Source organism: Nannospalax galili, unplaced genomic scaffold, assembly GCF_000622305.1.
Source record: "Nannospalax galili isolate Female #2095 unplaced genomic scaffold, S.galili_v1.0 scaffold323, whole genome shotgun sequence".
Lineage (NCBI taxonomy): Eukaryota > Metazoa > Chordata > Mammalia > Rodentia > Spalacidae > Nannospalax > Nannospalax galili.
In genome coordinates, this window is record NW_008350329.1 from 1,718,879 (window position 1) to 1,735,494 (window position 16,616).

Genomic DNA, 16,616 nt, shown 5'->3' on the forward strand with positions numbered 1-16,616 from the left:
TAGTAAGATTTGTCTAATTACTGGTGACAACATATAGAAAGCCATAGTTACCTATTTTTTCTTCCAGCTCTTTTATCAATGAGAGTTGATCATTTTTTACTGAAGGCGATTTCTCTAAGGAATCCTAGATTTCATAGGGGGAAAAAACCAGAAACCACAAACAGAATTCATTTCATTCCCCATAATACATTTATTTTATTTTAATTTATTTATTATTTATTTATTTATTTATATTTATTTATTTATTTAAGCTTTTTGAGACAGGGTCTCCCAGTAGCCCTAGCTGGCCCGGAATTCACTATGTAGACCAGGCTGGCCTCGAGCTCACAGAGATCCGCCTGCTACATTTGTTATTTAAATATGACATTTTAAGCATGAGAAATCTTCACTAAGAGAAACCATATAAACAGCAATTAGTATTCTTTGGTCTATCAATAGAAGAAAGGGAAAAAAACAAAAACAAAACCCAAAATGTGTATATGGCATTTATTGTAAAAAAAATAGCTAGGGCAAGATGAATAATCTGAAACATATCAAATATGTAATAAATGATTAAATAGTTATAGTTTAACCTCCACAACACAATTTTTAAGAGAAGCTTAAATTTTTAATGAAACTGAAATACTATAAACCATTTTCTTGATCAATAGTGCACGTTAAGAAAAATACTATCTATAGCATAGAAGAGGGAAATTCCAATTTTTTCATTATAGTTTTTAAAAAATATTTTTATTTTATGTGTATGAGTGTAGTGCCTGCATGTGTGTAAGTGCACCCATGCTGTACAAGGCCCACAGAGGTCAGAAGAGGGTACTGGATCCCCTGGATCTATACAGATGTTTGTTGGCCACCATGTGAGTGCTGGGAACCAAATCCAGGTCCTCTGCAAGGGCAGCCAGTGCTCTTTATTGCTAAGCCATCTTTCCAGCCCACAATTATAGTTTTGCTAATGACTAGTTACACATTTAAATGAGATATACCACAAGAAAATGTTGAATTCACTTATCAGAAATTTGCTACTTGAGCTTAAATGCTAAAAATTTACTTTTGATTTCAAAGTGTAAAAACGTTAATATTATTTTTTACAACCTATGACCAAGCTAGATTTGAAACAAAATTCAAAATAGTTAAGTAGTACCTTTAGTAACACCAATTCCACTTTCACATCTTGCAATTCAGATTCTTTTGGTTCAAGTAATGGCTTTAGGTTTTCATGTTCCATTACAGGAAGTTTTTCGTTATGGATTTCATTTTTGCTATGTAATGTTTGAGATAATTCTTCAACTTGAGTTGAAAGATTCTGATTTTCAAGCCTTGTTTTTTCATTAGCATTCTTCATTTCTAAAAGATCAAATTGCAAGGCTTCTTTTTCGGACATGGATTCTTCTAATTCTTTTCTTAAAAGGACTTTTTCTTGTTCATAGTCTCTTAGTAAAGTCCTAAGTTCGTCACACTGAACTATATTCTCTTCCTGAAGGCACTTAATCTTTTCTTCTAACTTTAAAACTCTTTCATCACATTGAGACACCAGGTTATGTTTTTCTTCATTTAATTTTGCTAAGGATTCACCTATAGCTTGTAGGACTTTTGTAACATCTTCCTCTTCATTTTCTTCTGAAAAATTTGACACCATTTGATTAAGATACCCATACATCTGAGTTCTGACAAATGACTTCTGAACTTGCTCACTTTCAAGCAGCTTATTTAAATTATCTCGCTCTTCAGCCATTATTTGAAGCTCCTTTTCTAATTTGGTGATATGTTCTTTAAGGACACAATCCTTTTCTGATTGTAGAGCTTCCAAATCCCTTCTCATCTGGTCCTTTTCAGAATTTAGTCTATTATTTTCCTCATGAAGAGATTTAACTTTAGCTGACAATGCTTCCTGGTCCTCAGACATAGTTCTCATTTGAACCATAATGATTTGGTCATTTTGATCCTTTTCTCTCAATATCTTGTCTAGTTTTCCAGTTAATTCATTTACTGTTTGTTCAAGTTCACTGTTGTACTGGGCGGTTTGCTCCACTTTCTCCCTGAGTTCTATCACCAACCTCTGTTCCTGTTCACATTTTTGATGGAGATTATCTATCTCTTCATGGGAATTTTTAATTTTATTTATGAAATCATCTTTTTCCTCGGCAAGAGAACTTATCTTTGCTTCTAATTCTTGTAACATTGTATCTCTGTGACATCTTTTTCCTCGGCATGAGAACTTATCTTTGCTTCTAATTCTTGTAACATTGTATCTCTGTGACTGATACTAAGTAAGTACATGTCATTGCTCTCCTGAAGGCTCTTTATGGTAGTTTCAAGTTCTGGTACTAATTCCTGTTGAGACAGTAACTTCTCATTTTCTCCTCGAAGAAGATTCACAGTTTCAAGAAGGGCATCTTTTTCATTAAAAGCAGTTCTGAGCCTCTGCTGAAGTTCATGAACATCAGATGCTTGCTGTTGCTTCATTGTTTCAAATTCTTGACTTATTTTTCCAGCAGATTCTCCTAGTTCTGTTTGTAAAATTTCCATAACCTCTCGCAAACTTTCGTAATTTAGGATTGCTTCTTGCTTTTCTTGTTGTAGACTTTCACATTGTTCCTTCAGACCCTGTATTTCAAACATTAATGTTAATTTTTCTTTTTCTGAACCTGACAAAAATGCCTCATTCAGTTCAGATATTTCTTTTTGGTGGTGTTCCCTGAGATTCTGTACTTCTTTGTTATGCTGTTCCTCAGCACAGCAAAACTGTTTATTTAAATCTTCTAGCTCATATTTTAATTTTTCTATTACAGAGCCCTGTTCTTCTTTAGCTAGTAGCAGTTCATTAATTTTAAATTCCAAGTCTTCTCGCTCATGAAAAAATTCATCCTTAATATGCTGGGCATCCATTTCAAGTTTCAATTTAAGATTATTCATGTAAGTCACTTCATCTTTTAAGATACTGTGTTGAGATTCAAGTTCTCTTAAGGAATCTTCCAACTGTTTGACTTTTTCATAAGCTGCTTGTTCTACAAAAGTATCTTCTTGTAAGAGTATAGAACAAATCTGATCTTCTTGGTTTGTATTTGAGGTGCCTTTCCTTAAGTTTTCCAATTCACATTGGTATTTCTCCCGAATGTTCTTCTCACTTGCCTCGCACTGTTTTACTATGACCTCTTTGAGCTGGTTTAGTTTATTTATTTCTGCTTCATGTTCTTTAGCTGATGTTTCAATTTGGGACATCAATTCTTTCACTTCTTCTCTGTGTGTAGCTTTCAGCTGCAAGAGCTCTTCTTGTAAACTATGAATATCTTTTTGGTAGTGTTTAGAGTTCTCCTCAATGACTTTTTGGAGATGCATAATCTCTTGCTTCTTTTCATCAGTGGTAGCTTCTAACTGCTTTTGTAGACATAAAATTTGTTCCTCAAACACCGGCTTAATTTTCTGAATCTCTTCTTGTAGTTTTCTAACATTATCTTCAGAGTCACTCCAATATTTAAGTTGTTCTAAAAGCTCTGAGTGTTTATTCACTGCTTCCTCCAGTTCTTTTTGTAAGCTAGCTTTATCTTTACTGTATTCCGAATGTACTGCCATCAATTCATTTTTCAAGCTTTCAATTTCTTTTACATAGTTTCTATGTGATTGTTGAAACTTTTGGTGTGAATCTTCCATTTTAGTCACAGAATCCTATTACAAAAATAAGCATAAATAAATCATTTAAATAAGACAAAAGCAATCTCTACCCTCAGGAAAGGGTTAACTATAGGTAACCTACAGAGAAAAAGAAATGAACACAAATGAACCTAGAGAAATACACTGAGATTTCAAGACTTTTGCTTAGGCATTGCCTACCTTAAGTAGGACAATATGTATCATTAACACAAAAATTAATAACTACTAGGAAACATCTGCATTTAATTATCTTTTAAAAGGTAATAAATTATGTAAGTCATAAAGCTTCAAGTTATAGTTCCTGAATAGACTAGTAAGAGACTTTGGGGAGAAAATTGGCCCAAACTTTATAGACTATAGACAAGAAAGTAAAAATGTGCTATCAAAATCATAAACCTGAACAGATAATGGTATTTAGAGATGTGAAAAGCTTGTTTTAAAATTTTTTATTAGAGGAGCTGGAAAGATGGCTCAGTGGCTAAGAACACTTGCTGTTCTTCCAGAAGACCTGGGTTTGACTCTCAGTACTCACATGGCAGCTAACCATCTATAACTCTAGTTCCACGGGATCTGACACCCTTTTCTGGCCTCAAGAGGCACTGGACATATGTGGTACACTTACATACATGCAAGCAAAACACTAATATACATAACAATAAGCATAATAAAAACTTTCATTAGAGAATGACATTATGGCTGTAAGAAAAGATTAAACAACATAGGATGTAACTGTTAGCTCCACTGTAGCAGAACTGCCTGATTTCTGTATTTTTTAACTGTACTAGACAATGAATCCAGGGCTTCCACACACTAGGCAAGTACTTTCCTACTGAGCTATATTCCTAGCCCTTTTGCTTTTGGAGACAGGGTCTTACTAAGCTGGCCTTAAACTTGTTCTGTAGTGTAGACTGGTCTTGTACTTGTGAACTTCATCCTTTAGTCTCCTACATAGCAGGAAGGATAGGCCCAGGCCGCAAGGGCTGACATTTTTTTTGTGTTAAATGTAGTCAGACTGGATTAAATACCCTTTAAAAAATTAAATTGTGTATTTGTGTTGTGGGGGTATGAGGTATGTGTGCTATGTAGAGAGGGCAGAAGGCAACTTGTGAGAGTCAATTCTCTCCTTCTACCATGAAGGTTCTAGGGACTGATCTCAGATCATCAGGCTTGGTGGCAAGTGCCTCTATCTTCTAAGCCATCTTGTTTGGCTCCCTTTTGAGACAGTGCCTTACAATATATCCCAGGCTGGCCTTGAACTTGCCATGCTCCTGTCTCAGCCTCGCAAGTATTGGCATGTATCCCCATACTTGGTTGGATAAGATTTACTTAGCTGTAAAATCCATGAATACAATAACTTAATAACAACTAAAGAACATTAAGCATTGTCTTACCTCAATCTCTTGCTTCATTTTCATATTTTCTTTCTTTAGACAAAGACACTGCTGCTCAGTCTCTGCTTTTTCCAGAAGAATAGCATCCAGACGTTCAGTTAATACCTATGTTGGAATGAGACGATTTGTTTGCTTGAAGTTAAAAAACACAGAAGCAGCTGGGTATGGTAATGCTTGCCTTTAATCCAAGCACTTGGGAGGCAGAGGCAGGCGGATCTTTGTGAATTTGAGGCCAGTCTGGTCTACATAGTGAGTTCCAGGCTAGCTGGGGTATAGGGAGACCCTGTCTCAAAAAGACCAAAAAAAAAAAAAAAAAACAAAAACAAAACCCCAAACTAAAACACGGTGGCTTGATTATATACGAATAATTAGATTCCTACCTTGTTTAAATTATGCTAAAGAATAAATGATTCAAAAAGGTATAAACATTAAGAACAAAGGAAAAAGGAAAAAAGATGTCCATGACATGAAAAATTTCCAACACATTTCTGGAAAACAAAGTGAAGGGAAGTAAACTGAATCAGAAAGACAAAACTGTAACATAAGGTCTGTGTAGGGAAACACATATAAGAAGGTGGTAGCAAACAGTTTTCAGAGACAAGATCTCAGGAACTGGCGATGCCAGGGTCTAAGGGCATACAGCTCAGTAGTAGAGTGCTTGCCTAGCATGTCTGAGGGCTGGGTTCCATTCCTGGCATTATGAAAACAAACAAACAAAAAAAGCCAACCCTGCCTCCCAACAAATTAGAGGTATTGTCACGGGAGATGAGGTGGGTCTCAAACTTTGAGGATGGGGGACTGGAGAGATGGTTCAGCATTTAAGAGCATATACTGCTCTTACAGAGGACCTGCATTTGGGAGGCTCACAAACACATGTAACTCCAGCTCTAAGGAATCTGATGCCCTCTTCTGTCCTCTGTAGGTACCTACACTCACATGCACATACTCCACCTCCACACACATAATTAAATAAATATAAAGAAATTAAAGAAACAATAAAAGCAAATATTCAAAAATATTGAGGATTGGGCCAGACATGGTAGCTCATGCTACAGGGACCCTGTCTCAAACAAACAAACAGACAGACAGATGGATGGGTGCCTGGGTCACAATCTGAATAGGGAATCATCTCAAGAACATGAAGGAAATAATCTATCCTTCTCCTTTTAAGAAAAAGTTTTATACTCTATAGAAAATGAGTGAAAAGAGAAGTTAATGAAATCAAACCAGATTAACACCCCAAGTCAGTTCTTTTTTTTTAAAAAAAGGGAACAAAACAGATACCTTCTACCAAGGTTGATGAAAGAACTCAGAGGTCTCTCTCTCTCTCTCTCTCTCTCTCTCTCTCTCTCTCTCTCACACACACACACATACACGCACATGCACACACACACTAAATAAATAAATAAAAGACTGTAATCACCAACAGAAATTTCAATATAGGAATGGAAAAATAAAAGGCAAGGATAGTATTAGAAAAAAATGAACCAGATTATGAAAGACATAAAGATTAGAGCTGGGCGTTGTGGGGTACGCCATTAGTCCCAGCACTTGAAAGACAGAGGCAGTTGGATCTCTGTTGAGTTCAAGGCCAGCCTGGTCTACATAGTGAGTTCCAAGCCAGCTGGAGCTACAGGGAGACTCCGTCTCATAAATACATATATATATTAAAAAAAAGAAAGATTAAAAAGGAAAATTTGTTTACAGATCACATGAGCACTTATAGAATAAACAAACAAAGCCTAGAAGAACCCACAGGGAATTAGAAACAATTGAGAAATTCAGAAACATAGCTAGATACAAGATTAATATAAAAGTTTTCCATTTTGGATATTAGTAGATACAAGAATATAAGTTTTCCATTATGGATTATTAGTAGCAAGCAATTAGAAAACATAATTCAATTACAATGGTGTCAAAGAACACAGAGTAGGAATATTATCAAAAGAGACATGAAGTACTTCCACGGGGGGGGGTCATAAAATTTTACAAATTCATGCAATTCCAACCATTGACAAGTTTTTCAGTTCTTGATATCAATGAAAACTTCAGGTATCAAGAAATCAACTCCAGATGAATTAAGAATTAAATGTCAAAAACAGCTTTAAAATGCTTTTTTTTTTTGATAGGATCTCCCTAGTCAGAGCCCACCTGGAAGTCACAATGGGAAGCAGGGTGGCCATGATCTTGCAGAGATCCACCTGCTTCTGCCTCCCGAGAGCTGGGATTAAAGGTGCATGCTACCATACCTGGTGTTAAATTCTTTTAAATAGGAGGTCAAAGAAGAGTTATAAATACGGATTTCTCTCTCTCTCTCTTTTTTCCACTCCAAGGGAGTAAGAGATAATTTATTCTGAGCCAATATAAATGACCACAGTCTGGGAAGGGAACATAATTCAAGTTGCCTTGAATAACATCTTCCATTTTTCAAAGTGGTTATATGGAATTTTTGAAGTCACAGAACAAAAGGAAATCATAAATCAAAGCACTTACTCAATACATTGGTGGTGCCATCAGGTGGATGGGTTACAAAAATATATAATTCATATACATTTTTAGTTTTCTTTTTTGAGACAAGGTAGCCTGTAGCATCAGTTGGCCTAGAACTTGCTATACAGACTAGGCTGTCCTTGATCTCACAGAGATCTGCCTGCCTCTGCCTCCCGAGAGCTAGGATTAAAGGCATGTGCCATCATGCCTGGTCCCATATATTTTTAAAAGCATGATTTTAAAAAGTGATATAACTATATTAAAATTAAGATTTTTTTGTTCATCAAGACATAAGAAGTGAAAAGCCAAGCCACAAATTTGGAGAAATACATATTTAACATATATAACCAAGCAAGAAACAGAATGCAAATGAAATAATTCTTAATATAGCATAAATTTATTTCCTAAGATAGAACATGTTAAATCTTTAAGATAAATGAGAAGAGGTACTATATCAAGAGACCTCTTTGAAATTAAACATTTAACCCCCAAACAGAAATTTCAATATAGTTGCAAAAAAAATGACATTTCTAAACAAAATAGAAAATTGGAATGAAAATATAATTCTTGATGAGCATTCCAAGAATTCTGCTGCATACTCTAGCCTGCCTCTTTCAACCTCTATAATCAACCATTCTTCCTCACCTGCCTCTTCTATAGACACTAAAAGAGCTAAAACCTAGACTCCCTAAGCTCACAGGTTGACAGAATGAGGACACAGGAACAAAGACTGTCTGTCTTGACAACATCACTGGGAGACCAAAGACTCCCTATGACTCTGCCTTATCACTGAACTTCTTATGTGAAATGATTAAGAAAATGTTTCCTATTTAACAAAAACAAAACAGATGTGAAATTCAGTATGAAGTTATAGCTATTCATCAAATAGGATAATAGAGTAAGGGCTTTATAAAATACAGAACAGTACAAAAATTTATATCCCACGCATTTATTCTTGGAACCAAAAGAAACATGTCTTCTATCAAAATGAGATGTTAACCCAGAAAGTGAGTTTGGGCAAGTGACCTTGAAAAAGCTGTACAGTGCAGGAAAACAGTGTAGACATTCAGAGGATCACTGTTAAAAGTCCAGTTTCTCCAAGAGACCCAGAGAATTCCAGACCAAGTGTTCATGCCAGTGTTTGCAGGAGACAGAAGGCTTCAGGAAGCAGGAGAGCCATGCAAACAGAAAGATACACACTGGAGTCATATGCTGAAGACCAACAGGTTTGTGGTTATTGAAACAGGTGGATAAAAGGAAGAGGGAAGAGAGCCTCTTTAAAGTTAAATGGCCCAGAAACTGGTGGGGCCACTAACCCCCAACCTAGTAGAGGGGATCTGGCAGGTTGAGATGACACGTGAAACTTGTCAAGATGATTTCCCCCCAGCAGCTAGAGCTGCAGCTGTCAAATCTGGGTCAGTAGTCATGTCCAGTGCTGTAGATCTGCAGATCACTGAAGTCTGACACATGACCAGGTTTTCTGAGTGGGTAAGAGCAGGACAAATCTGAAGTAATAACTGTAGTTAGGCAGTATGTGGGAAGAAGAGACAGATTACTTGTTTCAGATAACATCATTAGCTTCCCCCACCCCTTTCTTCTCTACAGTGAGTCAAAGAAGTAAAAAGCTTAACCAAGACCAGAAAGGAAGTGATGGCATGTACAGAAAGCAAGAACCTCTAGCAGGCTGACAGTCCTCAAGGAGAGTCTATTTATCACTAGACATTTTCTATAAGTAAATAAAAATTAAAAGCAATATTCACAACTATTTCATTACCTTAATAATATCATCAGTTCCTCCATCAACAGGTTTTGATTTCAATTCTTCAATTTCCTTGTCTAATTCTAAATAATTAAAAAGATTCCAGTTTAAAAATTAAGAAATTACTAAACTGACAAGTATATTCTAAGAAAAACCTCAAGCCTATAAGTTAGAATATATTTAAGAAGCACTCTGAGAAATATTAAGTTCACCTATATAACCATATTCCTTTTCTTTTTTCTTAGTAAGAGAAATTTCGAATGGAAGCACTGGTCTTTAAGTACCCATTACCCCACTTTAGCAGTTAACACACAGTCAATTTTGTTTTACCGGAAAATTGTACTGACTTCTTCCCTTCCCCTCTTTTCTTATTCATCCACACATGTGTGACTGTCTTGCTATATTGCCCAAGCTGGTCTTGAACTCCTGCACTTAAGTGATTTTTCTGCCTTAGCCTCCAGAGTAGTTGGGACTAGGGATGTGTACTCCTGTGACCAATTATCTGGATAACTTTGAAGCATGTCCTAGACATTCTATTATTTTGTTTGTAAATATTTATTTCTTACTGTATAATGTTAAAGCAGTAACTAAACTTATGTTAACTAAGCTTATAAATGTTAATCTGCATATTTTATCAATTCATATCTAGTTCTGGAGCCTAGGGCATCTTTCCAAGTAAGTTGTTTTCTTGATTATAAGCTGGCCCAACCTCTAAAACATAAATTAGATCTGTTCTGGTAAGAAGATAAATCTTGGCAGTTAAAAATTTTAAGTTAATGGGAATTTAAGAGTTCACCTAATAATACTAATAAAGGACACTAACATCATTTTCCTTTTGGGGTAAAAAGGACGCTGACTAGGGAATCGATCAATTTTAGCAGGTACACGCACATCAAATTTCCAGGAATATGTTTTTATGTCTCTAAGTATTTCAACTGACTTCTATAGAAAACACATGGATTATAGATTCTTCTAAATAAAGTGTGAAGTTAAAAAAATTCATTTTACAATTTTTAAAAAATACTCCTCGCTTCAATTATTCAAGAGTAAGTGCAGGGTTAGGCATGGTGGTGCACGCCAGTAATCCTAGGAAGCTAAGGCAGGAGGACTGAGAGTTTAAAGCTAGGCTGGGCTTCATATCAAGATCTTAGATCTTATTTTAAGAAAAAAAGTATAATAGTTCAGACAGGTAAAGTAATAATAATGAAAAAATCTGAGATAAATAGAATAAAATAAGCAACATTTCATTATTGTCATGTACTTGGAATCAATGGAAAAATGAAAACCAACCAACTAATGTACAATTTAAAGAACTATGCTGAAGCCAGTACCTGTGCACCTTGATTTAGCTTTCTGCAACAGCATCATTTGCTTCTTGGCAAACTTGATGAGCTCTTCCTTAGGCAACATTTCCAGCTGAAAGGTGAAGTCATATTACAAGTCGTTGTAACTCATATTTCCAGTATGCCACAAAAAAGAATTGTAATGCCTGCCTTAAAACAAAAACATTTCAGGCTGGAGAGATGGCTCAGAAGTTAAGAGCACTGGCTGCTCTTGCAGAGGACCTGGGTTTGGTTCCCAGTACCCACATGGTGACTAACAACCATTTGTAACTACAGTTCCAGGGATCTGATGTCCTCTATTGACCTCTGTGGGCACTGCAGCATACAGCTGCACTTACATACATGAGGCAATACACTCATACACATAAAATAACAATAATATACAAAATATTAGTAAACCAAAAACATTCTAAGTAAATATTTAAGCCAATTACTTTTAGAAAATAACAAATGTAACGTCAACAATGACTACTTATTAGACATAACAAGATCAAACTAAAACAGCAGCATATAAACTCTAACAGATACTATTAATTTTTGTTAACTGTACAAGTGAAGGGTTGGAAATAACAGTAAAGGTTTTTTAGAGCTGTGAAATTCATTCTTTTCCAAGCTGAAAGCCTGGCCACAAGAAAACTTAGGCATAACTATGTCCAAAGGTGAATTAGGTAACGTTTAGGCTTCAACTAAAATATTGGGCTAATCTGAAAATTACTTAACCACTGTGGTCTGTTTTCTCAACTGTAAAATGAGAATAATAAAGGTTCTTATTTCAAAATTGCCATGAAGCTTAAAGGAAAGAACTGTGTCATTTACCTAGGTAAATATGTGGAACTCGGTATGCAAACAGTAAATCTTGGTAGTAAAACAGTACCTTTCAGAATCCTTGAACGTTAAACATTGGACAGGAGAATGACCCTATTCAATCACCGACTCCAGCCAACAGGATAGTTCCTTGATCCTTATCCTAAGTTGCCGCTCCCTTCATTGCAGAATGGTATAAACTTTCTTACATCAGTCTAGTTTACATTTTCGAAAAACAGCAGGATCCTTCTGCACAGTGCTAACATGGTGCAGGAAGCAAACCAAAAGTGCTTACATATCCAGGAAATTTTTAAAAAGAAGAGGAACGCAATGGGTGACTGAAAATTAAAATGGAAATCCCTGAAGAAATCGTATTTCTTTTAAATAAGCCTACGTCAAAGTTTTGCAATTCATCCGCCTTCAGCGCTGCAGGACGCCACCGGGTCAAGCACCCCCCTCACCTTGGACTTGCCGGTCCCGGGGGCGGCCGCCACCCCATCCGGAACAGGATCCTGAAAGACAAAATCGCCAGAACGTCGCCAGCGCCAGACGCGCCGCAGACCCCGAGGAGGCAACAGCCTTCCCCGGAGGCAGGAGCGAGGCGGGCTTCCCGGGGCCAACGCCGCACCCCGGCTGCAGGAGTCTGGACCGCCGCGGGTGTGTGTCGTCGCGACCCGGCTCCCCCGACCCCCAGCGCCAAGCCCGCCAGGGACTGCGAGAACTCACTTACCTCCATCACCGCAGCCTCTGCTGGAGTCCCAGCGGCTCTGCCGCTGTCGTAGGAGAGCAGTCAAAGGTCACGCAGCCGAGGCAGCTCCGCCCCCCGCGTCTCCATAGCTACGCTGGCGGCACTTCCGCTTCCTCCTCGATGTCCAGGAGGCGGTTTCCTGGGCGGCCCGCCTGGCTTCGCTGGGAGAGAGACGCAGCCTCTTCCCCCGCCGCTTTCCGCACTCCCCCCGCCGCCGCCCCGCCCTCCCGCCGCCCCCCCTCGTCGCCCCGCCCCTCCCGCCTCGCCTCCTGAAGCTCTGCTCTTCTAAGGCTCTACCCCGCGACTAGGAGTGGCTATTTAGGGGGATAAAGTAAAGAAGGCCCAAGATGAATGGTAATTAGGCTCTGGACCTTTAACGTTCCAAATTCCACAGTCATTCAAGTTCTAATCAGTTGATCATTCTTCCCAGAAGGTTTGGTTTTAAGATGCAGTTTTCCTGGTAACTTTTGTTTCCAAACCTTATTCTAAGGCTCTACCCCGCGACTAGGAGTGGCTATTTAGGGGGATAAAGTAAAGAAGGCCCAAGATGAATGGTAATTAGGCTCTGGACCTTTAACGTTCCAAATTCCACAGTCATTCAAGTTCTAATCAGTTGATCATTCTTCCCAGAAGGTTTGGTTTTAAGATGCAGTTTTCCTGGTAACTTTTGTTTCCAAACCTTATTTCTGCTTATTCAGGAAAACTTCCTGAGCTCCCTAATTATGTATCTAGTGCTAACTTCTTTTACTGATTGAGGTAACCCATGCCTACATATATAGACTTGGCTGAATGGAATGTTTTTCAGCATATCATCTGGTATCCAGCTTGCCTGGCAGGGAGGATATTCTAAAGACCCACATCCGTCTCTCCCTTTAGTTATCAGACTTTTGAAACATCAGATCCTGAGAAATTGGAGTATCTTCAGGAGTCTCTTACTGGGAGAACAAAAAGTCTAAAGCCTGGGCTAGCCAAATGCTGGGAGTTTGTTTCATGTAAATAGATTTACAATTTGTCAGAGCACCTTGCAGGTGGGGAAACTGGTGGGTCAGTGATGGACAGGACCACACCTTGACCAGGACTTCTTAGATGTGCAAAACTGGCTCTCTCCTTAAACCTGTTAAACCCATATCAGGACCCCGAAGACTGAATTGGAAGGGTCACTGGATCTCTTTGTCTCACTTCCCAATGTGGCTGATGAGAATGGGAAGTAGAAAGTAGTCAGGCAGGGAAGGAATCCCAAAAGAGCACTTCCAGGAATGTCCTTGCTACAGGCCAGAAATGTCTGAAGAGTTCTGGTTCTTGGTTCATTGTTATCCCTCCTAAATGAGCACCTCTGCCTGGAATTCATAGGTGAGATCTGAAAGTGAGAGGAGGAACCTGGAAACTGTGGTGGGGCCTGCTGGACTGACCAGCTGACCTCTATATGACACACTGTATTTCCTGCCATAAGTGCTTTATGGTGGTGCACGCCTTTAATCCCAGCACTCGGGAGGCAGAGGCAGGTGGATCTCTGTGGGTTCGAGGCCAGCCTGGTCTACATAGTGAGTTCCAGGTCAGCTGGGGCTACAGGGAGACCCTGTCTCAAAAACACCAAAAAAAAAAAAAAAAAAAAAAAAAAAAAATTTCCCAGATGGCAGGCAGATCTGTCTGAGATCATAGCCAGCCTGGTCAACATAGTGAGTACCAGGCCAGCTGGGGCTACAGGGAGATCCTGTCTCAAACAAGCAAGTAAACAAATGAAAACCATCTCCCAGATGGTACCTTATTTCCTGGGACCCACTCCTGCTGTACAGGAGCCCGGTCTTCTCTCTAAGTGCTCATCTGTTGAATCTATTATCATAAACTTCTTTCTAAATCTTACCCTCCGTGGGCTGCAAATTTCATTTTACATCTCACTCTCTGTGGTCTGCAAATTTAATTTTTTTAATTTGCAAGACAAGAACCCAGGGGCCATTATTCAGTGGAAGTTTTGTGTTATCATGAGAGTCTTGTGCCCAATCTCCTGAGTTTAAGGCCATAGAAGGAGAGAAGAGAGGCTTCTTTTGAACTCAAAATACCCAGTTTCTGGTACCATATTGTTACATTTGATGGGAATTAAAGGAGGGTGAGTATTAAGACCAGCCTTGCTCCAACTTCAGGGCTTACACCTATTCTGTCTCATTTGCTAGACTCTCCACAGGTTGTCCCCATCTCTGTCTGAACCTTGGTCCCCCTCCTCTTTTGCCTGCCATAGACCAGCCTACTACCCTGGTTAGTAAGAGCCCATCCACTGCGCCTTGATTCCCCCGCACCCTGAGCAGCTCCAGTCTCTCTCTGCACACTGTCCTGGCATCTTGCCTTGGGCCTAGGCTTGCTCCTGCTCTTCCCACCTCAGATTTCTGGACTAGCCCCCAGCCCACTGGGACCTGGGCACCCAGACTAGCTGCGTTCTCTAGCTTCAGGGCTCTTACCTACTCTGCCAAGTTTTAGATCCTCTTCAGGTGGTCTCTACCTTTGCCCTGTCCTTGGCCCCACTCTTGATTTGCCTGTCAGGGACCTGCCTTCTACCCTGCCTTGGGCTTGGGCCTTCCTTTGCTCTTTCTACTTCAAATCTTTGGACTAACTTCCTGACCCAGGCCCTACCTACTACATCCCACATCACCTTTAGCTCTATGAATCCCTCTTGATCTTCCTACCTGAGACCTCCTCACTAGCCTACCAGAACCCAGCACTGGACCCCATATCCTTGAATTCCCTTTGCCCCCCACCAGTACTTCACACTAATCAGCTTGGAACCATCCTGACCCACCAATAAAAAAATCAAAAGCAAGAAACTAAGGCAAACACCAACTATTCATACCTGAGTAAAAAAGCAGCCCAACTATATCAACAATATAAACAGAACCAAACATGAACTAAGCAAAGGCAGAATAGAATTTCATATCAGATACACAACCAAAAAAGAAATCCATGAGTAAATAACAATGCAAGAAACAAATTATAGGAAAAAACCAAGAGACTATGTCCCTAACAAAACTCACTAGTTATATAAAAGTGTACTACAATGAGAATTTCCCAGAGGAACCCCAGGACACAGAATTTAAAAGAACAATCCTAAACGTGCTCAAAGAACTTGACACACAACTCAAAGAACTCAAAGAGGATAGGCATAAACTCCTGCCTGAAGCTCAAGAAAATACAAATATGCTGCTGAATGAAATCACAAAAACAATGCAGTACTTGAAGCATGAATTCACAAAAGAGATAGAAATAGTGAAGAAAACACAAGCCAAAATGAAGATGGAATTGAAAAATTCAGTAAATCCACTTGAAATGACAGGAGAAAAGCTCACAAACGGAATGAATGAAATGGAAAACAGAATACCAAGACTGGATGACAAAGTTGAAGAACTGGATTGCTCAAGCAAAGAATATGAAAAATGTAAAAAAAGAAAAACCCCACATGAATGAAATATGCAGGAAATGTGGGACACCATGAGAAAATCAAATATATATGTTATAGAAGAATCTCAGGTCAATAGCATTGACCAGATAGTCAAGAGGATTATAGAAGAAAAAGTCCCCAAATTAAGGAAAGACATACCTATTCAGATATAAAGCACACAGAACACCAGTTAGACAGGACCAGAGAAGAAATTCCCCATGGCATATCCCATAAAAACACTAAATGTGAAGAACAAAGAGAGGGCACTGAAAGCTGCTAGAGAAAAACAAGCTATGTATCATGGAAACCCCATCAGAATTACAGCTGATTTTTCAGTGCAAACTTTGAAAGCCAGAAGAGCCTGAACCAAAGTACTTCTGGTTCTAAATGACCATGGATGCCAACCCAGAATACTTTACCGAGCAAAAATGTCTATCGTTGTTGAAGGGTAAAGAAAAAATTTCTATGGCACAAATAGGCTGAAAGTATTCATGTCCACCAAACCAGCCCTTCAGAGAATACTTAAAGCACTACAAAGGACTGAAAATAGGAATGACTATACCCAAGAGGTTGCAGAAAGAAAATAAATGAAGGTACAATTATGGAAAAACAAAATAGAACCAAGAACACAAACAAATTGAAATGACAGTAACCAACACATATTTTAATAATAACTTTAAGTATCACTGCTGTCAACTCCCCAGTCAAAAGACTCAGGCTAGTGGAATGGATTAAGAAACAAAATCCGTCGGGCATGGTGGCACATGCCTTTAATCCAGCACTTGGGAGGCAGAAGCAGGTGGATCTCTGTGAGTTCGAGGCCAGCCTGGTTTACGTAGCCAGATCCAGGCCAGCTGGGGCTACAAGGAGACCCTGTCTCAGAAAGACCAAAAAAAAAAAGAACAGAGCCAGCCTTTGTGGTGGATGCCTTTAATCCCAGCACTCAGGAGGTAGAGGCAGGTGGATCTCTGTGAGTTCAAGGCCAGCCTGGTCTACATGGTGAGTTCCAGGC

General features: G+C 38.9%; 1 protein-coding gene across 1 annotated transcript in view; it reads right to left on the reverse strand.

The window, feature by feature from the left end:
• Gcc2 (GRIP and coiled-coil domain containing 2) overlaps window positions 1-12,293 on the reverse strand; it is a 44,329-nt gene extending 32,036 nt beyond the window's left edge. The window contains exons 1-8 of the mRNA XM_029570646.1: window positions 12,163-12,293; window positions 11,894-11,944; window positions 10,617-10,701; window positions 9,301-9,368; window positions 5,037-5,141; window positions 2,240-3,660; window positions 1,139-2,183; window positions 52-124 (exon numbers count right to left, since the gene is read on the reverse strand). Of these exons, the coding sequence (XP_029426506.1) occupies window positions 52-124; window positions 1,139-2,183; window positions 2,240-3,660; window positions 5,037-5,141; window positions 9,301-9,368; window positions 10,617-10,701; window positions 11,894-11,944; window positions 12,163-12,168 (2,854 nt within the window). The 5' untranslated portion in view covers window positions 12,169-12,293. The remainder of the gene's footprint in view (window positions 1-51; window positions 125-1,138; window positions 2,184-2,239; window positions 3,661-5,036; window positions 5,142-9,300; window positions 9,369-10,616; window positions 10,702-11,893; window positions 11,945-12,162) is intronic.
• Between the last annotated feature and the right edge of the window lie 4,323 nt (window positions 12,294-16,616).